This window comes from Leguminivora glycinivorella, chromosome 7 (assembly GCF_023078275.1).
Source record: "Leguminivora glycinivorella isolate SPB_JAAS2020 chromosome 7, LegGlyc_1.1, whole genome shotgun sequence".
Classification (NCBI taxonomy): Eukaryota; Metazoa; Arthropoda; class Insecta; order Lepidoptera; family Tortricidae; genus Leguminivora; species Leguminivora glycinivorella.
Window position 1 is genome coordinate 17,400,833 of NC_062977.1, and position 23,938 is coordinate 17,424,770.

The following is a 23,938-nucleotide window of genomic DNA, read 5'->3' on the forward strand; positions in this document are numbered from 1 at the left end:
CTTCTCTCTCCTTAAATCAATACCGAATATCTTAATGCGCAGAATTATAAACGTTTCATTTATCTAATAAAATTACCTCTATAACCCAACTTGGCCATCACACCACAGTGGGAATGCCGGAAAAGTTGAGCCAGCAATCTGACCCTTTGGCCCCTAGTGGGTAATAAAGCGAATTAATTGCGCGCCATAACACTGCGACATTCCGTTACCTGCCAGTCCTACCACCAAGGTACTTACATCATTCGATTACACGCGATCACGTGGTTCCTGGATGGGAAAACGTAATGGGATAGGATGGGATTTTGTAATTAATAATAATATTTTGAATTTCACTGCTACGCTACGCTCGTGTTTCTTTCTCGCATTGTCTTTCTTCTTTGTTTTTCTAGTCTTACTACTCATTTACCCTGGTCAAAGGCGTTTAACGTTATTTTTTCAGTTAAACCTTCAATAAAACAGCTTACACCCGTATTAAAGGCCGGCAACGCACCTCCACACTTCTGTGTGTTTCGGGTGTCCATGGGCGGCAGTGATCGCTTACCATCAGGCGACCTGTGTGCTCGTTTGCCTCCTAAAAAAACCAGATAGGAGCATTCTAGTAGTCCTCTTTACTTTAAATAAATTAAACTGTAATAATGTAGAACGGACAGACAGACATCCCTGTCGTTATTTTAACAGGACTTTCAATGTTTAGTCACAACCCGTAAGTTCAAACCGCTTTATAAAATTCAGTCATGATTCCTAGTTATCACACACAGAAAGCAGTTTTAAATAAACACGTACCTTACCTAATAAGTTTAGGTTAAGTTTAGGTTCAACAAATTGAAGTTTTTCTTAGCGTTTATCTATACGATGTGGTCATCTCGTTACCCGTGTTCGTTGGCAAATATCGTTTTGCCTTGAAAATTTACGTCAGCTGCGTGACACTGCACAAAGGGACATTCGTCACTCATTGGACAGTTAACAGGATAAGCGGTTAGTCAATTCATACTGATTGAACTTTAACTGCGTCTATAACTAATAACGTACATACTTTGTAGATATTAAACAAATGGGGCTTAACCTAACCACAAAATTAAAATTTTGAAAAAACCCCCGACCACGACATAGTGGACCGATTTTCATAAAACATGGCTAAGAACTAAGTTTGCCCGTGTGGTGACGGGTTAAGAATTTCACCACCCCCTTTCTTCCCGTGGGTGTCGTAGAAGTCGACTGTGGGATATGGGTTAAATTGTGGCGTAGGCGAGAGGCTGGCAACCTGTCACTGCAATGTCTCAATTTTCGTTTTCTTTCAACCCCTTTTGCCAAGAGTGGCACTGAAATTTGGATAGTTCATGTGCTCTGCCTACCTCTTTATGGGATACAGGCGTGATTGTATGTGTATGTATGGCTAAGAACACTCCCGACTTACTCAGCTTTCAAACAAAAAAACTAAATCGAAATCGGTTCATCCGTTCGGGAGCTACGATGCCACAGACAAACACACACAGACAGACAGACACGTCAAACTTATAACACCTCGTCGTTTTTGCGTCGGGGGTTAATAAAGTAAAACTAATTATATTCTCGGGTCTTCCTCGGGAACTGCAACGCTTCTCAAACCCTTTGGTGATTCGAGTGTCCATTGACTGCAGCGATCGCTTCTATACGACTTGTCTGCTCGTTTACCTCCTATCACATAAAAAGTAGGTCTAGTAGACATCTACATATAAATAGGTGTCAAGAAATATGTAATTTTAATTTGTCAAAAAAAATGAAGACTATAGGTGTCAGAAAGTTTGTACAAAAGTTAAGAGGGCTTTCGTGTTAAAAATAGTGAAATCGCAACCAAGCGCTCGATCATACGTGTGTGGTATCAAGGGCTTTGCGAGCAGTTTATAAATATATATCACATTATAGGACTTTTTCTACTTGGTCTAACAAAATATGAGAAAATGTCCAAAAGTGGTAATAATTATACCGGTGAAGGCTCGTTTTCAAAAAATTGGCATAAATCAATAATAGCAATTTATAATCACTAAGGCATAACAGCAATTTAAGTAAACGTTGCAGATTAATTTAGTACAAAACTTATTTCGATGTGATGTAGATTTTCAAAGAAATTGTCACTTAATTTTAGGTAATTTCTGAAAAAAATTGAATTCGCCTTAGGCTAGTTTACTCTTTTTCAAAAACTTAAAATAAAAATCTAGTCTGAAATGATTGTGGTACAGGATATACGAATTATAAATTTACCCGTTTTAATATTCAAAATTGTCCAAATTTTACAAATAAGATCGACTGATTCAGCTCTATACGTGCGTTTTTCTAAACGTGCATTAGAGAAAAATTCATAATTAATTTAGTGAGTTAGTTTTCAAAAATCCAGTCTTATAAAAATCAAGGCAATAAGATACTCTAACTGGAACTTGAATTAAATAAATCTATTGGATAACGGAAAGTGTAGTATTTCACCGACTAAAACTATCAATTTTACATTCTTTTGATGTTTTTTTTGAAAGCAGCCTTAAGGAAAAAGTTAAATTGGTTTTTATTATTCCATTTTGTTACAAAGATTTTTTTGATGAATTGAGATTTTAGTAAGTTTTATTTCGTCATTAAGGTTCTCTAGTATCTATATTTTCTTAATTATAACAATTATCCGGTATATATCTTACGAAAGTCGACTTATATTACTAAATGTTGGTAACAAAATAGGATCAATAAAAATTTGCTGACGTGGCTATGTACAAACTTTTTGAGAACTGCTCAAGAATGAATTGGGAAAGACTTTTATAGGCCCCTGAGCGGCCAAAGAATTAAGAAAGATTAGATCACTCAGCATTCAACGCTATTTCAAGGTAGTTCGTGACAATTTTAGATGAACATTCATCGATATGAATAAGAACGTTACTGGCATGGTTTCAAAATAAAAAAATTGTTTGTCGGTTCATAACTCCATCCAAGTCACATTTCTCATATAGTATATGATAATAAGAAGGAAAGGGAAGGCTTTCCTTTCTTCTAAAGGCGTCAGCTTTTGTTGCAAATGAGTTGCTGATATGAATGGGGTTGGGTATAGGCTCAGAGGAAAAAATTCTATAGAGAGGACAAGCCGCGCGCGGCCTGGTCGCAGATGTAGGCCCATTGGGCCTACACCGCCGCCAGTTCGCCGTCCGCTGTCATCGAGTGTACACGCGCGCTGTTCACCGACGAAAAACGAGTTTTATCAAAAATGCCGCAGTGTGCAATAATAACTTGCAAACATCGCAGTGACCTGAATAATTTCCAAGCCGATAGGATAACATTTCATAGGTAAATACTATTTATTTCCTTTTATTTCACATAAAACACGAATTCAACGTAATACTCGAGTTGTACCATGTAACCTTACGTTTGCTTGTGCTTTAAAACGTTCATTATACATTGCGGCTACACAAGGAACATATTGTAAACAGTGTAGTGTTTTGTGCCGCAATGAACGGTGTACAAAACGATTCACTCAGTGAGACATTTTTCTCGGAAACGAGGCGAGGCGTTCCCGCTATTTATCGTTGTGTGCGTGCGCGATCGCGCTCGCTTATCGTTCGCGTGTACACATACATTGAAATGATGCGCGTGTATTGCGCAATAGGAGCGTCCAGCTACAAGTGTGTGTGGATTAGGTGTGTGCGTGCATTATCTTTACAATTACTGGTGCTTTGTGTGGGTTGCGCAGACCTTGCGACAGGCGTATTCTATACAAATCGCCCGGCATGACCTATCTCCCGAAATCTGTGGGTATAGGCCAAGCTAAACATGGAATGTTAGCAATGTACGCGCCACTAATAGAAACAGTTCGATATCAGTCTAGCCATAGGTGACCTCCACAGTCCACACGCATTGTTTACGCCCTTGAATGAATTTAGGTTCTATTATATGGCTTTTCGTTCAACCACACTGCTGGTTTACCACGGTACCTAGTTAGTTAGTTACATACTCCCTACGTACATGTAATTTTGTATGCGTATATTCAGGAGGAGTCCCTAAAATCCCAGAGATATAAACATAAATAATATTTTTTTGTCAGATTGGTATCATGGGGAAGGGAACCCTGTTCAGTGCTAAATACTGAACAAGTTCTTAGGTTTTCAGGTTTCCCAAGGACCCCAAGTCACCTCGTATTTGCAATGAAATTTTAAAGTTACCTACTATATAAACAGTATATTATAAAATAACACGCACTGTTGATGAGTCAATTCCCCTAATTAATGGATTCGGCAATTCAAAAACTTAAAGCTTTAAGATTATAAATTATTTTCATCGGCAATTCAAAAACGTAAAGCTTTAAGATTATAAATTATTTTCATTTCATGTATGCCTACACTCTCTGAAATTAATTCGTGCGGTATCGGGACATCGTGTCGTTGAATAACTTAAGCGACGTCGATAAATTGCCTCACTCGTCGGAAATAAATGCCAAACAGAAATTCTCTTTGAAAGCTGCAAGTTGCGGCGAATTCAGGACGATATCGCGAGGCTATCCTGGCGTAAGGCCAGGACTATTATTCCTATCGCTTTAAAACATCGCCAAAGCTACACGAGCTTATTCACCGTCCTCATTCTACCATCAGACTCTTAGACGCACGGCCGGTTTCCATCCTTGGTAGATATTCCTCGAATTCGCACGAAGTGCTTTGCTTCTTTTTTTTCTTAGGTATGCACACTGCCAAGGAGTGGAATTCCTTGCCGGCGTTTATATTTCCGAGCTCATATAACCCGACGACCTTCAAATCAAGGGTGAACAGGCATCTTCTGTGCGAGCTCACTCGGCTCTCTGCATGGTAGGCCATCTTTGCCTTTGGCTAGTCTGTGGCCAAGAGTAAGCCCATTTATAATAAAAAATTCGTGAACTCATCTAAGTTAGCCGTGAAGTGGTGCCATTATAAACGTATCTTTATATAAAGTGGACATTAATGATAACATTAGCACACTTAGTTATCGCAAATCGAACGCAGAGTTAGAATAGTCCGACTCTACCAGCTCTACCTACACAGTCGCGGCAATGCTTACTCAAACAACAGGGCTTATCGCGAAAATCTGAATTTTGATGATGATGTTACATTTTCCACTAGTTTTTCTAACCACAGTTATTATTATAACTCATTAAACACAAGATAACAGATTAAAAAAAATGTTTCCCAGAACCAAAGAGTTCAGTAATCGATCTCAAAACATGAAAATGGAAGCTCTTCTAGCACATTAAATAAGCACATTTTATATAGTTATTCACTTCACAAGCTCAAACAAACATGGACTTAACTAAACAATTCTAGTCTAAGTAGGTACTTCTCAATTCTCATTAACAGAGCATTTAGATCCTGGCCATAATAAATTGGAATGTTTACATTACATTACCATATCTTCAATAGCTACAAGATTTTGCACTTTGCCATATTGTAATGGATAAACGTAGGTATTTGTACGTCGATTGAAATTCGAACTGGGCGTCCCTACTTACGAAGCAGTCAGCCTGAAAATCCTATTACGTTTAATCCAGCCCGTATGAGCTTAGCTTCTTTACGAGTTCCTACTAAGGGAGGGGAATTTATAAAACTGATGCATTTTTTATAGTAAATATATAGGGTTTTTATAGTACAGCTCTATTAGTTGTGAAAAAAACTGACTCTAAAATTGTTTGATAAACTTTGTTTGGTATTTGTATTTATTGTAAAAAGGAGAGCCGTAACGAAAAAAGGTCTGTCTTGAACTGGCCGGCTAAAAGATTATATCGAATTTCTAAAATCACACCATGTACTTATAGTGTATGCATTAACGACCCAACGTAGCAGTAACGAACCTTAAATAATATATTACCGCCATAAAGGAATATGAGCGCCGGCGAACTTTACCTTCAAGTTTTATGAGAACTCAACCGAGCATAGGTATTGTTACGTTTGCAAAGTTTTCTAATATTAAACACAGGTATAGCAATATTTGCTAAGCTCGCATCGCAACTATGCGCATGATGTACAATGAGCTGCAAAAGTGCATGGCGAATTTATCAATGAATTCATTCATAATTTATCCATACAATTTTGCATCTCACTGTACCTATACATCTTGTATGATTCAGTTAATGCAATTTGTTATTCCTTCTTGCTTTCTATTGGCAACGTGCGTAACAGAGTGGCGCTGATTATCAGAAATACACGTCATCTTACAGCATTAATGTTAGGCGGCCGTAGGAGTAGGAACTAATTTGACACCACACAACTTAATATCAGCGTCTGATATTAAGTTGAAGAAAATCACCCTATGAAAATCAGCGCTTCGGCGTGCCGGGCAATATGCTGAGGGGGATCCCATTTAGCATCTAGTTTCCTCCCACGGACGCTCCGGCTGTGGAATGAGCTCCCTGCTGAGGTATTTCCGATGAACTACAGTATGGGGTTCTTCAAACAAGTAAAACGGTCCAGTAGTTTCGGAGAAAATGGCTGTGACAGACGGACAGACAGACACACGAGTGATCCTATAAGGGTTCCGTTTTTCCTTTTTGAGGCACGGAACCTTAAAAAGGAGTGTACAAGGACAAGGACTCCTTCTTAATATTAGCAAGGGTTTAGTGCATATCTATCTACAGGATTGTGAATTTTATGAGCGCACGTGTGAAGCATCATTGACCGGTTTGAATTAAGCCAACGTTTTATTACGAATTCTTGATGTTATTTGATAGTAGATATCTACCGTTTCGTAAACCTGAGATACGATGACAGAAATTAATAGACATAAAGATTTTGTATAGCTAAGCCGGGAAAAGGTAGGTAAGGATAGGCATTTATTCCATGCTTATAAATAATTCTTTCTTTATAAATCGTCGTACAGAAGATATTTTTCGAGATCTTATTTTGATTTCGCTGGTTGCTTCTTAAACGCTTTTGGGGTTTGCTTAATATCTTTCATTGGTCCGATTCAAGTTGTTTTTTTGTGACAAATAGCTCCAAATAACAATAGGTACTGCTCAACATGCAATTGAAATAAGTAGAAAAATGGAGACATGTGGTTTGTTTATGGAACTACCGCATTCCGCAGGTAAAATCACACTAGACAGAGTACGGAACCCTAAAAACGAATATGATGTAAGCAGAAAAAAGCAATAAACCTAGCGACTGTCGAGTGAGATAAGCTCCAAAGTTGGCAAGCTCCGAACGCAGCGAAATGCAGGCTTATTGATCCGCAAACGTCTCCAGACTAAGTAGACTCTATACCTAAATATAGTCTACTACGAGTATGAAAAGGTATATCCCCGTTACCCAATCCGGCACCGGTAGGGGACGGAATGTCGGGTACTGGCTTTCGCAGGGTTCAACGTAATATTACGCGATTAGGCACATTCAGCTGGGAATGGGCAGACTTTCATTCATAAAGTGGCATGCACTGAAATTTTTGTGGTGAAGAGATTTCAAATATTTACGTAAACAAGTATGTAGGTATTCATTCTCACGGATTTTAATAGACGGTCTGCTTTTCACGGATGAAACTAAAACAGCTCTGTTTGTTTAGGGCCACTTGCACCAAAGAAAATGGGGGGTTAACCCACAATTTTATATGGAATGTGACAGATGACAGGCCACTAACCCTGAGTTAAGTGGTTGGTGCAAGTGGGCCTTAATTATCAGTTGTGTTCTACTATCTGAAAAATAATATTCTGACAAAGACATAATCTACTATATTTCGCTTAGTATGATATTCCATTAATCTAGGTTAGGTATACAGTTCTGCAAGCAACACCAAAGATAAAGGCGTGTTTAAATAGCTTGCAGGACTCATTCATTATCGCTTTTAATGGTCCATTATCGTATCAATGTTATCTAAGGCTGTTCAATGGGACAAATTACCTATTTATTGCATAGATAATATCTAACAAACGCTATTAAAATATTAATGCAAATCAATTCATTACGTAATTTATTTGTGTAAATAACATAACATATACTTATTATCACAGACAGGTAAAAATATTATTATGTTTGACTGTGACAGGATTATCAGAACGAAAAAAACAACAAAGTGACTATGGAATTCTGTTACTTGACACAATTTGTTTGGAATTAGTACGTTTTATTAATTTTAAGTTTATCATGATACAATTTAATAACTTTCATATAGGTATTATAAACTGAAATAGATAAAATACACGAAAGAAAAAGCGACTGGCCCCTATGGAGGCTCCACCGGGTATCGAACCCGGGAGTTCAGCTTACACATCTTACCCCTAGACCGCAACGGCCACAACTATCCGCCCGTAACTTTAATATAAGTATATTATACGAACATAAGGATTGGCTGTAGGTAAGATAGACTAATACCAGCAGAGCCCGTGGGCTGAAAATTCAGGCAATTCAATTCGTTTTTATTGATTTTGGTGGGTTCGGAACTGTTTTTAGAAACATTTGTACCAGGGGCCCATTTCTCGAAGCTACTAGTTACAATGAGGAGGCACACTCAAAGGTTATGACAGATGGCGCCACCCTATTAGTCCATACGTGAGAGCGAGAAGATGATATGTTTTTTCTCTCTCACACATATATGAATGACAGGCGCCGCCTGGCGGGATAAAATGTCAGTGTGCCTCCTCATTTACAAGTGGTTGTCAATGTCTAATATGACAAGTTGAAAAAAGACTTCCGCTTGTAACTTTCAGTTTTGAGAAATAGGCCACAGGTACTTACCTACCTTACAACCTCCATTCGTCATTCTGGCGCTCACTCGAATGACTTTATTTAGGTAATTGCTCAGACTCCGGACAAGCACGTATTGGTTTTAACCGCATGCTAATTGTTTTACATTTCATTACACAAAGTGTGTCTTCGTATGTTTATTTAACAGATGCGGCCAGGAAAGTGTGTGAAGGACCAATTTGTTTTGCGGTCGCCAGGTGCGTCATCAGCAGGAAAACAACAATCAAGAACCGAACGAAGATCCTGTTTGGGGTTTAGGATAATGATCAGCTTGAATCGTGAATACGGATGAAATGATAAGACTAATTGAACCTTTTAGAAAATGAAAACAGGAATTTGAAATTAATGAGTTGAAGTGACCCTAGCCGTAATCACGAGTTCATGTCTGTCAATTAATTTTAAGTTTATTTTTAATTTTATTTTGATAAGTTGTAAAAATGGCTGGCTGATGTAATTATAAAAAAAAAAACAAAGTACTAAGGTGTTATCATTTGTTAGGTATACATAGATGTTTATTATGGACACTGCGTATCTTATTTTCAATGTTTGCGATAATATTTTAATGTTCAATGCCCGATCTTTGACATAAAATCAAAAAACTTGTTAAACTTTAGTTACATATTATGATCCATATTGAAACATGCTCTTTACGACTGTTAAAAACTACTATATGATTATTATGTCATTTATGTCCACTTAAAGTATCCTAATCATGTTTATATAATAACAGGAGATGCTGCGAGAAAAACAACACCACTTGGAGAGGCTGATGCGAGAACGAGAACTCGAGCGGACGGAGGTGGCCAAGGTGTCGCTCCAGGCCAACCGCGCTGAGACCGCACTTGAGCAGCTGAAGAAGGAAGCTGCACAGGTAATAACTAGATAATACCACTTGGAGGGTCTGAGGCGAGAACTGGAACTGGAGCAGACGGAGGTAGCCAAGGTGTCACTGCAAGACAACCGCGCTGAGACGCACTGGAACAGCTGAAGAAGGAAGCCGCACAGGTAACGTTGCTGACCCTTGAAGACGATACAGGAGGGGTCAATTCTCCGTACAAATGCTTTCGACTATTTCCTCCCTGGTTTTTGAAGATAGAGCAATGGTTTTTTCAACACTGATTATTATTATTTTTATTTATTTATTTAAACTTTATTGCACATAAATAAAATAAAAATGTACAAATGGCGGACTTAATGCCTAATGGCATTCTCTACCAGTCAACCATCGGGCCAAACAGAGACAAGTAAAAATGGTGCAAAGAGAATGAAAAATAACAGATTAGAATTAATCGAAAACAGCTGAAGTACAATACAAAATAGTGATAAAATACATAAATAAAAATATTATATATATACTAATATTGATGGATGCTACTCGAACTCTTGTTTCAGCAGATACTGATGTACCAACCGCTTGAAAGCTAACTTGCTTGGGGCTTGTCTGATATTGAGAGGGAGCGAATTCCAGAGACGGCTCGCCTGGACAGCAAAAGAGTTAGTCATAAACCCAGTGCGGTGAGCTGGAATAGAAAGCTTAAGAATACGAGATGTACGCAGCTCACCGCCTGGACGAGGGGTGTCAAACAGGAACTTGTTTTTTAGATAGATAGGAGCAGAAGGCTCAAACAGGATTGAGAATAGGGTGCAGAGTATTCGAAGGGACCTACGACGGCGGATGGAGAGCCAGTTGAGCTGGCGACGGTAAAACGAGATACGGTCGAATTTACGTAAGCCAAAAATAAATCGTATGCCGTTGTTGAGAAGCCGTTCCAGTTTATTAAGGGACTCTTGGGTGGCATTCGTTGTACACACATCACCATAATCGAGCATTGGCAAAATCAACGTCTGTACTAACATCTTTTTTGTGCTCACTGGGAGAAAATTTTTAAATTTGTATAACATTCTTAGAGTGCCAGTGACCTTCCGACTAACATCAGCAAACTGGACGCTCCAGGAAAGGGTAGAGTCCAGCATTAGTCCTAAATTCTTAGCCTTAGTGCATATGGGAATGACAGACTCATCAAACAGAATCGGTGGGATGGCAACTGTATTCAGCTTGCAGATCTGACGCTGGCTGCCCAGAATTACAGCTTGACACTTCGTTGGATTCACACTGATTCCGAAACAGCTAGACCATTCAGCTATGTGGTCAAGATCAGCGTTAAGTAAGGAAATTGCAGTGGTAATATCATCAACATCAACTTGAACATACAACTGGAGGTCGTCAGCATACAAATGGTAAGAGCTGCGAATGTTGGTGGTGATTAAATCAATAAAAACTGAAAACAAAAAAGGCGAAAGAATGCCGCCTTGAGGAACTCCAGTACTTACTTCACACCAATCAGAAAGGGAGCAGCTAGCACGCACCGCCTGGACACGATCCGACAAATAGGAGGAGAACCATTTTGTTGCATCGGCCGAAACCTGAAGTTGTGCCAGAGTAGCTAGGAGCAAAAAATGAAAAAAATGAAAATGAAATATTTATTTTTCAAGTAGGCATATTACAATGCGCATATGAACGTCAAATAAAGCTACGCCGGCTCTAACCCTACGCCTCAGCCTCGAGAAGATTTCAGTCCCCCCTCAGTTGCAAGTCGTGGTCAACCACATTGAAGGCGTTCGAGAAATCGATAAGCACCAGAACCGTGATCTTTGATGCTTCCATCCCCAGCCGAATATCTTCGGTAACTTTAAGAAGAGCGGTGGTGGTACTGTGACCTGATCGGAAGCCAGACTGAAATGGGGACTAAAACTTCCGGTGAATAAAACTTGAAATTTGTTTATGGACCGCTGCCTCGAGAATCTTGGATAGAAATGGAAGAATAGAGATCGGTCGAAAATGATTGAGAGAACTGGGGTGGTTTACTTTAGGAAGAGGAATGATTTGTCATTCCTCTTCCTAAAGTAAACCACCCCTCCACTTTGGGCCTTTCGCCAGCAAGATGGAAATACCCCAGTAAATAAGGATGTGTTGATAATGTGCGAAATTACCGGCACTATATCATCTAGATTCTAGAATATGAGTGACCTGACTCGGCTCACCATGTCGTGACCTACCGCCTTTGATTTGATTGAAATTATAATTTTGCGAATCTCCTCAGGAGAAACTGGACTAAAGATAAAAGGGTCGATATCGGGAGAAGAGAGAGAGGCAATATGGCATAAAGTTTTAAATTTAACAAGTGAGTTGATGGAAGTAGTTTTGGCGAAGTGACAGTTTAATTGATCGAGAGAGAAAGAGCTAGAGTCATCACCTTTAGCTTTACCTATGCCAAGTGACCTGAGAAACTTCCATGTGTCAGCAAGAGAAGAGGATGTAACGTTTTGATGTATGTATCGGCGTTTGGCAGCTCTTACCATTTGGTTACACCGATTTCGCGCAGCCTTGAACAGATCCCAATTGCCATCACACCGATGTGGTTTTATGTGTCGGACCGTTTTAGTTTTTCTGATATTCTTATTTTTAATGACGCTATATCCCATCAAAAATTTGTAAAAACGGCGTTATTGATTATGGCGTAAAAAAAGGTGTGGTATTCAAAATTGGCGACAATTAGCTAAAAAAACTAAACGGTCTGACAGAGATAATTTCATTGTTATTCAGATTCTCAAATTTCGTTACGATTGATTAAGTTTTGAAGGAGGAAACAGTCGAGAGCGGAACCTCGATTTTAAAGATTTTTTCGCAATATCTTTTAACTGAGTTGTTCTGAACCGACATTTTTTTTTTTCGAAAAATCTAGTGTATAACACTATTATATTTAACTATAATAAAATTCCCAAATTGAAAGGGGAGCTCCTTCCCATTTTAGCGATTTCGCTCCTGCAGCGTTTAAACCAGTGAGGGGCAAAGTACGGCCTGTCAGCCGAGTTTGGCCCGAGAAAGGATTTTATCTGGCCCTCCACAGGTCCTTCAAAATAGTGTGCGATAGCACTGTAATAAATGTTGACCCGCAATGAAAAAAGTTTGTCCACCACGGCTTTAAACCATGTAGGTTATACATTCCTTTTTTTTTAGAACTACTCTAGCTCATACTCGTATTTCAGATAAAACATGTAGTGCAATCATGGTCGCGCGGTAGATGATAAAATATCGGGCCGTCCCTATCGCACTTACAAATAGTGCGATAGGGACGGCCTGCTATTTTATCATTTATCGCGCGACCATAATTGCCTGCATGGTCTCTTAGTGATCCTAGAAAATGATACCCAACCATTTTTCTTCCAACTAAAGCTTAGGTAGTTCAAAACGTAAGAAAGGTTCACCGAACCGAATAGTCCAAACGGAAGTATCGCCTACGCCAACATTATCATTAGGTAGCCTGTTAATAAATGGTACCTGCTAAGTAGTATCTAATAGGCACTACTATTTTCATTATTTTGAAGATTATTGGATAAAGACATATATTGACCGGGATATAGACCGTGATTACCTTTTTGATTTTTGTCGAGCTCGACAAAAATCAAAAAGGTAATCAGTGTAATCACGGTCTATATCCCGGTCAATATATGTCTAATGAAAATAACCGTGAATCATTCAAAACTCTGATTATTGGATAATTTGCCTTTGCCACCCTAGCTTAAATTGCATTGTACTGTTTCAGACAAGCACTGAAAACGGCAAGTTAAAGGCGGAGCTGGACCGACTGACGCAGCAGCTAGAAGATGAGAAACAGAAGGTGGAGGACCTGCTCTTCAAACATGAGGAGGAGAACATCAACAAGGAAGATTACAATGTAATTATAGCTATAGTTCGGTCTTTCACCAAGATGACACACTTTAACCTTCCTCCGCTTTTATTAAAGCCTGACTCCGTAGCCGAATGGCATTTTTACGACGCGAAACGAAAACGAAACGCCGCGAAAGGTAGTCTGGCTCTGTCGCTCCAATTCACAAGAGCGATAGAGATAGATATCTACGAGCATTTCGTTTCGTGAGCGTTTGTGTATTCGGCTACGCACGCTGACCAGAAATATATGACTATTGTAAAGAGGGCGCTCTTATTCTGATGTAGGCGGTGACAGTTTAGTTTAGTATGAATAAAATAGTTTTAATGAAATTCCGTAACAGGGCGCGTAGGTACTGTAGGTAGTCATATGTTTCTGGTGTGGCTTTATAAGCGATTAAGAAGAGAAGTGAGGCGCGTCTTCGGGAATGACACGAAAATACTTGACTCTTCCCGGCTCGGCCACCAGTGAGCCTTGTCGTTTTTTTCTTTCGTGTATGATATCTAATTCAGTTTATAATTTATATACAGTAGTGTAACTACTTGAAAAACAACAAATCAAAAAATATTTAATAAAATAATTTGATTTGTTCCCTAGGTGTAGGTACTTACTTGACACTACGTTAGACTTAGATTCACTTGCAATGTTACTATACTGTGATTGTTGACTTTTGTTGTACGATTTTTTGTAATGGATGTATTTTTTCTTTCAGAAATACAAAGATGCGATGGAGGTAAGAAAAACTTTTTTTTATATTTAGTCTGATTCATCCTCTTACGACAAAACCGTTTCGTTAATATGTACGACATTATTTGAGGGAGAGGTAGAAGGAGTTTACGCAAAATAAAGTCGCGGGTAATAGCTGATGGAAAACAATATAAAATTATAATATTTGCAGGCCGAGAAATTCGCTCGCGACCAGCGAATCCGCGAGTTAGAAGCAGAGGTGGCGTTGCAGGTTGCGCGCGCCGACGCGGCCGCAGCCACTCTTCGTGCGGGCGACCAGCAGCGTGCTGCCGAGCTGGCTGCACTAGCCGATCAGCATCGCGAGGAGCTCGTTGCTGCCCACAGTAAGTGCTGTAGCGGTCGATTATAGTAGGATCCCGAGGTGGCGTTGCAGGTTGCGCGCGCCGACGCGGCCGCAGCCACTCTACGTGCGGGCGACCAGCAGCGCGCTGCCGAGCTGGCCGCGCTAGCCGATCAGCATCGCGAGGAGCTCGCCGCTGCCCACAGTAAGTGCTGTAGCGGTCGATTATAGTGATCCCGAGGTGGCGTTGCAGGTTGCGCGCGTCCACGCGGCCGCGGCCACTTTACGTGCCGGCGACCAACACCGTGCAGCCGAGTTGGCAGCGTTAGCCGATCAGCATCGCGAGGAATTAACTCGCTGCTGCCCACAGTGAGTACCTGCTACAATTATTCCTTTATCCAGCATTATAGGACCAGGCCGATCTACCGGTACCGCAATTGCTGTCGCTGTACGTCACTTTGCTCTGTGTACTCGGCGCCGTTTGGCTCAATGCTGTGGAACCAAAATCAGCGTGATAGGGCAGAAAGAATGGCATGCATCAGAGATAAATGCTAGCAGACAGCCAGGTAGGACGTTTTTGAGATTATACATGTACGATTATGTTGTCAAATAAACTAACCGAAATATATTCCCCGTACATATTTCCCAATCGCCAATATATTACAGTTAGTATTTTTTTTTATCCACAGCACTGTCTTCCGAGCTTCAAAAACTCCTGGACGAAGCCTACGCCCTGCTCAAAGAAAAAGACAGCGAGAAAGACTCCATAGGCAAGAGCATGTCCGAGGAACTCTCCAAAGTCAAGGCCGAAGCAGAAAAGGCCTTGGCCGAGGCCAAGTCCAAGATCTCCATCGCACAAACAGAGTTCGACACTCAGATTTCCGTCCTCACTGGTAAACTGCAACTGGCAGAGTCCAAACTGGAATCTGAGAAGCAGAATGTGGAAAGGCTGAATAAGGAGAACAGTCAGACCATCATCGACTTGAATGCGAAGCTGGCGCAACTGCAGGCTTCTGTCGATGATAAGACGCACGAGTTGAATAAAGGTATGTCTTTCTAAGCGCTTATTTTGCCGTTTTCCATTTATTTGCTAGAATTAAGTAATTAACAATGACAGTCAGAGTGAGCAATACTTTACGCACAGTTAGTTCTCCTTAAAAACAACAATGCACCTTATAAAAGTCTCTTTTAACCTTATTGACACTATTGTGAATTGAAAAAAAATTGTTGTGTTTTGAATTTAATAAAAATTATTATATTTTTCAGTGGTCGGAGCAAGCAAAGAGCATGAACTGAACCTAAACAAGGAAATAACTAAGCTCAAAATGGAACTCAGCTCAAAAATATTAGACTTGGAACAGTTACAAGAAGTAAAGACAAAACAAGATTCGACCTGTAAAACCTTGCAGGAAGAGATAGCTAAAGTAAGGGAGGAGCACGCAGCCAAAGTCAACGAGTATGAAAGCATATTAAATGAAATCACGCAGCAAAATGAAAAGAGCAAATCAGATGTTGCAGAATTACAACAAAGTTTAGCCGCAAAAATAAGGGAGTACGAAAAATTACTTCACGAATCAAGTGACTCTTCCAGTTCCACTGAACAACTTATAAATGAATACAAACAAAACATTCACGAAAGAGACAAGGAAATCATAAAATTGAAAGACGATTATGAACAGGCTACGGCAAACTTTAATATCAAACATAGCAAAATTGCAGAAGAACATAAGAAAGAAATCGATAATCGTAATTCAAAAATAGAAGAGCTCATGAAAGAAATAGAAAATCACAAGCAAACTTTAGATCAGAAGAAAGTGGAGCTCGATACTCTTAACACGCAATTCACGAACAACGCAGATGAATTAAAGGCAGCAAAAGAAGAGAACGAGCGCCTTAAACAACAAATAAATGAACTAACTCAAGCCAATAATGAGTTAAAAGATAAAATATCTGCTTTGATGTTAGAGATCGGTGAACTTAAAAGACAGTTTGCTAGTACTCAGGAAAAATGCGAAGACTTACAGAAATCTAAAGATAAAATCGAAGCCGAATATATGAATCTTACTGGACAAGCAACTGACTCTAATGAACAGTTTAACCGACTGTCTCAGCATTTAAAAGAAACAGAAAAGGCGTTGGAAGAATTCAAAGATAAAGCACGTGAGGCAGCTAATAATCATGGCAGAATAGAACAAGAATTAAAACAGAAATTATTTAAGCTTCAGGAAGATTTTTCGCTAGAACGTGGTCAATTAGTAAAATCACATGATGAACGGATAGAAGAACTGAAATTAGCAGACGGTAAGATTAAAGAACTTGAAAATAAAACAAGCGAGATGTCTAACCATATTAAGGAATTGGAATCAAAGGCTGATCAATTGTTAGACGAAAACACTAATTTAAAGAAAGAGATCGTCGCTCTGAAAACTAGAGAACAAGAACTAAACAATGAGTATGAAACTATGTGTAAAAAGGTAGACGTTGACATTGAGAAGTATAAGGAAGAGATTGCAATTTTGAAAGCAGATGGAGCAACATCTCAAGTCACGCTGATGGAAAAAGTAGACCAATTAACTGAAGCTCAAAATGAGTTGAATAATAAATTAGAAGAAGCTAGAAAGAATGAAGATTCTTTACAAAAAGTTATAAACGATATGAACTTGCAACTGGGCAATCAGAAGAGCCAGTATGAAAAAGAATTAGAACAAGTTCATATCCAGTTAAATGCTGTGAGTGACGAATTAAAAGCTAGCAATGGCGAAGGCGAACAGCTAAAACAATCTCTTTTAGAAAAAGAAAACAGCATCAAAGAACTTTCACGCAAATTGGAAATGTTAGATGTAGATCTGAAGTCTAATTTAGAAATAGTAATTGAAAAAGATCGCCAAATTGCACAAATTAACGTAGAACTAAATGGTGCTTTAGAAAGTAAAAAGCAGCTAGAGGAAAAACTGAATGCAAGTACGTTAGAATACTCTACTTTAAAGCAGCAATATGAAACCCTTGCAAGTAATTCTTCTGCCGAAGAATCCGTTTTAAGGGAACAACTCAACCAGTTAGAATCATTGAGGAAAGAAATGGCAGTTTTAAACCAAGACAAAAACACAATTGAAACCAAATACCAACAAGAATCGGCCCAGTTAGAAAAACTAAGAACAGAACACGAAGAAACTTTAAAGAAATTCAATGAAAATATTACAGCTAACGCTAACCTTAACAAAGCCTTAGAAGAACAAAATAATGTTATTCAAAATGAAAGTCAGAAGAGTGAAAATAATTCCACTAAAGTTAAACATTTAGAAGATGAAATCTCCCGACTGAGTCAAGAAATCCAAACCATTGCAGCTAAAGAAAACGAACTAAATTTACTAAATGAAAACTTAAACAAGACAATAGCTGAGTTAAAAAACAAAATGAAGAATTAAATGAAAAATATAAAGTAGAAACAGAATCTCTAAAAAATACCGTTAAGCCTTTACAAAGTCGCGTAGAAGAGCAAGAGAAACAATTAGAAGAGTTAAAACAAGCCAAAGAAAAGGTGACTGAATTGCAACAAATTATTGCCAAAACGGAAAGTGATATTAAACAACTAACAAGTATAAACGAAGGCCAAAAGACGAATTATGAAGACTTGAATAAGCAATTACAAAAACAGTACGAAGAGTATAAGAAGGAAGCTAAACGTGCAAAACACGACTTAAAAGCTCAAGTAGAAATGTATGACAAAGAATTGAAAGAATCCAAAGAGAAAGTTAAAGTGGAAATGGAGAAGCAATATGCATTGCAACAGAAACTAAGTGACGCTGAGAAGAATATATTAGAATTAAACAATAAGTTAGAGTTAGTGACAGTTCAACAGAGTGCTAGTGTAGAGAAGGATGACAAATTAGAGAAGTTGACATTAGAGTTGCAAGCGATTAGGAAAACTAGCTCCGAAGCCTTGTCGAAAAACGAGACCACTATTAACGCGTTGAAGAACGAGGTGGAACAGAGGAAGATAGAATTGAAACAAAAGCAAGAGATGATATCGAAACTCCAAGAGGATGTAAAGGTATAATTTAATAATAACATTTCACTATTAAGTTTTGTAAAATATAAACCCTACTCATAGGGTGCGGTGTGTTGGTGACGGAAGGACCTACGGAACTAATTTGTTCCATCTATTGTCCTTTTAGTCGTCGGCGAACCCCGAACCCTCCTTAGACCTTGTACACTCTTGTGTTAAGTACACAGCAAAAGGGAGTGTACATGTTTCTAATGGATTGGCAACGCGCATGTGACACTCCTTGAGTTGCAGGCGTCCATAGGTTACGGTGACCGCTTTCCATCAGGCGGGCCGTATGCTTGTTTGCCACCGAAGTAGTATTAAAAAATGACATTTAATTAGTGTATGCGGCACAAAGTTGCTTATTATGCTCTAATCATCTGTGAAGGGCCTTTCATTGACAACAATAAAGTCCGAACTCTGTACCACCCACCGGCCCGAGTAAGAGTTCCTTTATTTTGGACTAATATCAGTGAAATCACCCACGATTTTGGATATTTGGCTATGTTTTCCTCATAAACGTAGTGTAAATCAGGGACTCAGGGTAAATAACTTTGATGATGGGGCATTTACCCATTTTATAATTATCGTCAGAGTTGCCACTAATCAAATGGGGTTATAATAATATACAGAAGTAAAACAGTAATTAATACTATTATTTTGATCACATTTCAGAGTTTAAAAGCCAAAGCGGAAATAGCCGAGCGAGAGAAGGTGCTCATGCTCAAGGACATGGCATCGAAGGACATCCGCGATAAGAATGATAACAACGCCGTGGGGTTGCACGGAGCTGGCGACGTCCCTGCACAAAAGTAAGCATTCTAGGTTGCTAGTGGTATCTATACTCCAATTGCTAATTCGAGTCCAAAAAAACTACGACAGATACGTCAATGTCACAGCTGTCAATGTCACTTATGTCACTGTCAAAATACTTTTCATGTTATTGATACCTGAAGTGATACAAGCGCAATACAACTATACAACTAAAAATCACGGAAAAAAAGAAAAAAAAATCGAGCGACCTAGTATTTATGTAAATAATAAAAGACTATTAAATATATAAATCAAAGGATTGAAATAAATAATAAATAATTTATCTTGGCGTGTGTTTTTATAAAAAAGGATTATACTATTTTACAAACATTTTATTGCAGTGGCAACATCGTAGTAGTTTTTTTGGACTCGAATTAGCAATTGGAGTATACATTGAGGTCCGTACCTATAGCGACGCCATATTATTACCTAGAGTGGTAAAAAATATGCAGAACCAAAGTACCAACACTAAGTGACCGGCCACACCAGAGCGTCGCGTGTCTCGGGGCGCGCAACGGGCGTCCGCGCCACGCCGCTTCAGTGTAATTCGAAAAGCGTCTCCTCAGTACATTTTGTATAGGAAAGACGTAAGACGCGCCCCAGGTGGCGTGGCGGCGGCGGGGCGCGCGCCGCGCCGCTTGGCGGCGCGCCTGACGTCCTTCCTATACAAAATGTCCTAAGATAAGTTTTTGAATATGACTTAACAAAAATGGTTCCCCCCAAAAATGTTGTTTACCAAATGAAACAAACTCCAGTAGAAAGTATTTACTCTATACACATAATGCAGCACCTCAGTTGCTTATGGCTTTTTTTGGTCGCTAATACCTGGCAGCCGCTGTCAAACAGGTAAGTTGATGTTAGTAGTACGGATCCTCTACTAGTATATTAGTAAGTATATAAATTATAACTTGTTGGAAAGATGACCCCAAATAAATCTCATCCTCCAACACAAAAGCACGCCAATGTGCTTTGAGATCTGTCTCCACCCGACATCGACAATATTTTAACACAAAATCGGTGTCGAGAGTTCTGCCTAGAACCGCAGTATAATAAAGAGTAATATCGTACAGTATGGCCACTTCCTCTCCCCGCTGAAAGCGCCGCCCACCCCCTCACGGTTACCTCACAGTTACCGCCTGTCAAAAACGCGAACAGTCAACCTGTCATATCTCACTCATACAAGCATGGTACGTGTTCACCTACACGAGCTTAGAATATGTGTTAGGAACGCGCCTCTTTCATATATTTGATCGCCAGTGTCCGAAATGTGCTAGAACGTCCGATTAAAAACTGGACTCGACATCCGACAAGTAGGAACCGGCTCTTTAGGACGGCTTTAGGTCGACCTAAGCAAACCTTTCAAGATGGCTAAGCCAGCGGAGATGATGTGCCTCACCTAATGAGCACCTATACATATTTCGGCATTCTTACGGATCTGCTTACCTGCAGTGTACTGCCTTTAAAGTGGCAAATAGTGTTCAGCACGGGAAGCATGGTCGCGCGATAGACGATATAATATCAGGCCGTCCCTATCGCTGGTCTTCTATAAAAATGAAAATGATATTTTCATATAACTTTGAGGACTCATATCGACGGCGCGCGAACTCGCATGCGATTTGAGATACATGACGAACGACTACAATACAAGACTATACGTCGGCCAATCAAATCTATTGTATTCCATTTAAATCATTCACCATTCCATCCAAATCATTACCATCTAAATCAGCTGCGGACATTCTTCGTAAACTATTTTTATTTACATATTTTGTAATAATATTTTAACCATTTCTTTCCAGTGTGGAACAGCAGGCTGAAATGGAGGGACAAGTGTCGTTCCTGAACTCCGTGATCGTGGACATGCAGCGCAAGAACGAGATGCTACTAGCGCGGGTACAGGCGCTCGAGGGCGGAACACCAGAACCCGAACCCGTCTTGTAAGTATACGTACCTACTATTGATCTCTTTAACACTTTCGCAAAGAACTCGCCTGGTGGGCACTCGTGAACTTTGCTCAGATGCCGGAGAACCCGCCGGGCGGTTATAAATTACAGCCAGTTTCTGACGTAGTGCGCCATTTTTTGTCTGGCATGTCACTTAACTATGCCTATACCAAAGACCTATATAACTTCGTAAAGACCGATAAAGTCTAAGAAAAAAACGTACTCCAAAACCATACAGAAAAAGGTACGGTGAGCTAGATGGCGATACACCTTTGGGGTACGCTCGGCTAGATGGCGCTAATAATATTTGACATTTTAAAACGTATCAAGCTAAGAATATGGGCCAAATTGTCAAAACGGAGGTTCTAAAGTTTTAAGCCGGTGTCGAGAGATGGCAGTCTATGCACTGTGATTACACATTTTACTTTGACAGTCATTCTCTATAATACTCGATCCTCTTTGGCCTATACAAATAACCCGCATTTACTGATGTATGGAGTTACAACTCTTCCCTTACTTATTCCTCTATGGTAGGCAAGCACTACAAAATGTTCTAATACAAAGGTTAATTTTGAAGTCAAACTTCAATGAAAATAATGACGCTTACTTACCTTAATACAAAGCCGGGGCTATCAAAATCGTTGCCAACTTAATCTTGGTCCGACTCTAGTATCTGGAATTATTTTTATTTCGTATTTATCAATCATTCAAACCTGAAAAAATATGTCTTACGATGTAAGAAATAAGCAGGCTAAGGCAACATTGATGGCTTTTTTTTATTAGGAAGTTATAATTTTTTTACGAAATTGATATTTATTATAAAGTCAATTACGACTATTACGAGTATTGCCGTCAACGGGATTTAAATATATTCTTAAGTTATTTGAATAAGGGCATTTTCAGAATTTGGGACCCCCAGTAATTTGTTAACAAAAATTAACTCACTATCAGTTTTGTGATGATAATTAAGAATGAAATGTCTATAAAAATATTGTTTTTGTGTTAATTACATAAACTTTAAGCGATAATCTACATTTAGAATGTGAAAGAAGTAAATTTTTAGGCAGATTTTATGGTTAATTTTATTGTCGTCACAAAACTGACAGCGAGTTAATTTTTGTTAACAACTTACGCTAATTAGGGCGTCCCAAATTAATCGAGTGGTGCGTAGGAGTTGCGCTTAGATTTTCTTAAAGATAATAATTAGTTACGTGGTATATTTCAGCAATGGTCGCAAGCCGCGAGCGGTGGCGCCACGTTTATGGTGCGACATTTGCGACGTGTTCGACGCGCACGACACCGAGGATTGTCCGCGACAAGCCGCCGGCACGCCACCTGACGCCCCAGCGCCCGCGTCCACTGGGAAGAAACCGCCGCCGCCACCACGACCCTATTGCGACATCTGTGAAGGTAACTACTGAGTACTAGTATTAGTACTAACCTGCACTCCTATAATTATGATATGAGCATTTTCAAAATTTGGGTCCCCCAATTAGCGTAAGTTGTTAACAAAAATTAACTCGCTGTCAGTTTTGTGACGACAATAATTGAGCATAAAATCTGTATGAAAATATTAAAAATTTACTTTTTTCACATTCTGAATGTAGATTATCGCTTAAAGTTTATGTAATTAACACAAAAACAATATTTTTATTGTCGTTTCATGCTTAATTATCGTCACAAAACTGACATTGAGTTAATTAAGCTAATTGGGGTGTCCCAAATTCTGAAAATGCCCATATCTGCGATGTCTTCGACACTGAAGATTAGCCACGACAGGGTGCTGGAACACCGTTTGACGCTCCGGCGCCCGCGTTTACTGGCAAGAAACTGCCGCCGCCACTACGGTCCTACTGTAACATCTATGAAGGTAACTAAAACATGCAACCCTACTACGTATGATTCTGCGGCTTGTTCGACGCACACAACAGAGTATTGCCTGCGATAGGCTTTATAACGCCAACTGATGTTCCCGCACCTTTTTCTACCGGCCAGGGCGCCGCGGTCCTACTGCGCACATTTCTGCGAAGTTAACTACTAGTCCGTCCAGGGGTGGCTTTCCATACAAAAGGGTCATTTGTTTCATGTGCGATTGTGACCTTTATGTATTGAGTTTTTATCTAAATTTCTCTTAGAATTTAAATCGACCAGACTGTTAAATGCGGAGTATTTCAATTAATTACTTGTTTGTTACAGTATTCGGGCACGCGACGGAGAACTGCGACGAGGAGGAGACCTTTTAACACCTAATTTATTGCACCTAGCTTTTAATGTTACCGTTGTTGTTACTCCTACTAGGGATTTATTTATTCTTTATCGTTTACCAACTTTTTTGGTACGATTTGTTTACTTGTTAAATCTTTAACTAATATTTGTAAATAAAGCATTGATCTTTAACGTGTAAGTTACAGTTGCATGATATTTTAATATTATTAGGTGAATGGTACTTTTTCTTGTGCATTATCTGGTTTATAATGCACATAGAGATGTTCATGGCACATTTTAAATCATTTCCATCACAATCATGGTAATTATATTCTTCGTAGCCTAATAACTTTTATTGTTGTTTTATGGAGATATAGAAAAGAACACCAAATTTAAGATTTTGTATAAGCAATAAATTAATATTGAATTTTATTTCTTTTTGTTTTATTAAATACCTAATCCTGTGGTGGATATTT

The 23,938-nt window shown here is 39.2% G+C and overlaps 1 protein-coding gene across 1 annotated transcript in view; it reads left to right on the plus strand.

Moving 5' to 3' along the window:
* The window catches only part of LOC125228260 (CAP-Gly domain-containing linker protein 1-like), an 86,330-nt gene extending 62,443 nt beyond the window's left edge, over positions 1–23,887 (plus strand). Inside the window, 11 exon segments of the mRNA XM_048132758.1 lie at positions 9,433–9,573; positions 13,307–13,438; positions 14,142–14,162; positions 14,328–14,499; positions 15,146–15,502; positions 15,723–17,867; positions 17,870–18,507; positions 19,177–19,313; positions 21,114–21,251; positions 22,483–22,667; positions 23,454–23,887. Of these exon segments, the coding sequence (XP_047988715.1) occupies positions 9,433–9,573; positions 13,307–13,438; positions 14,142–14,162; positions 14,328–14,499; positions 15,146–15,502; positions 15,723–17,867; positions 17,870–18,507; positions 19,177–19,313; positions 21,114–21,251; positions 22,483–22,667; positions 23,454–23,500 (4,113 nt within the window). The 3' untranslated portion in view covers positions 23,501–23,887.
* The last annotated feature ends 51 nt before the right edge of the window (positions 23,888–23,938 follow it).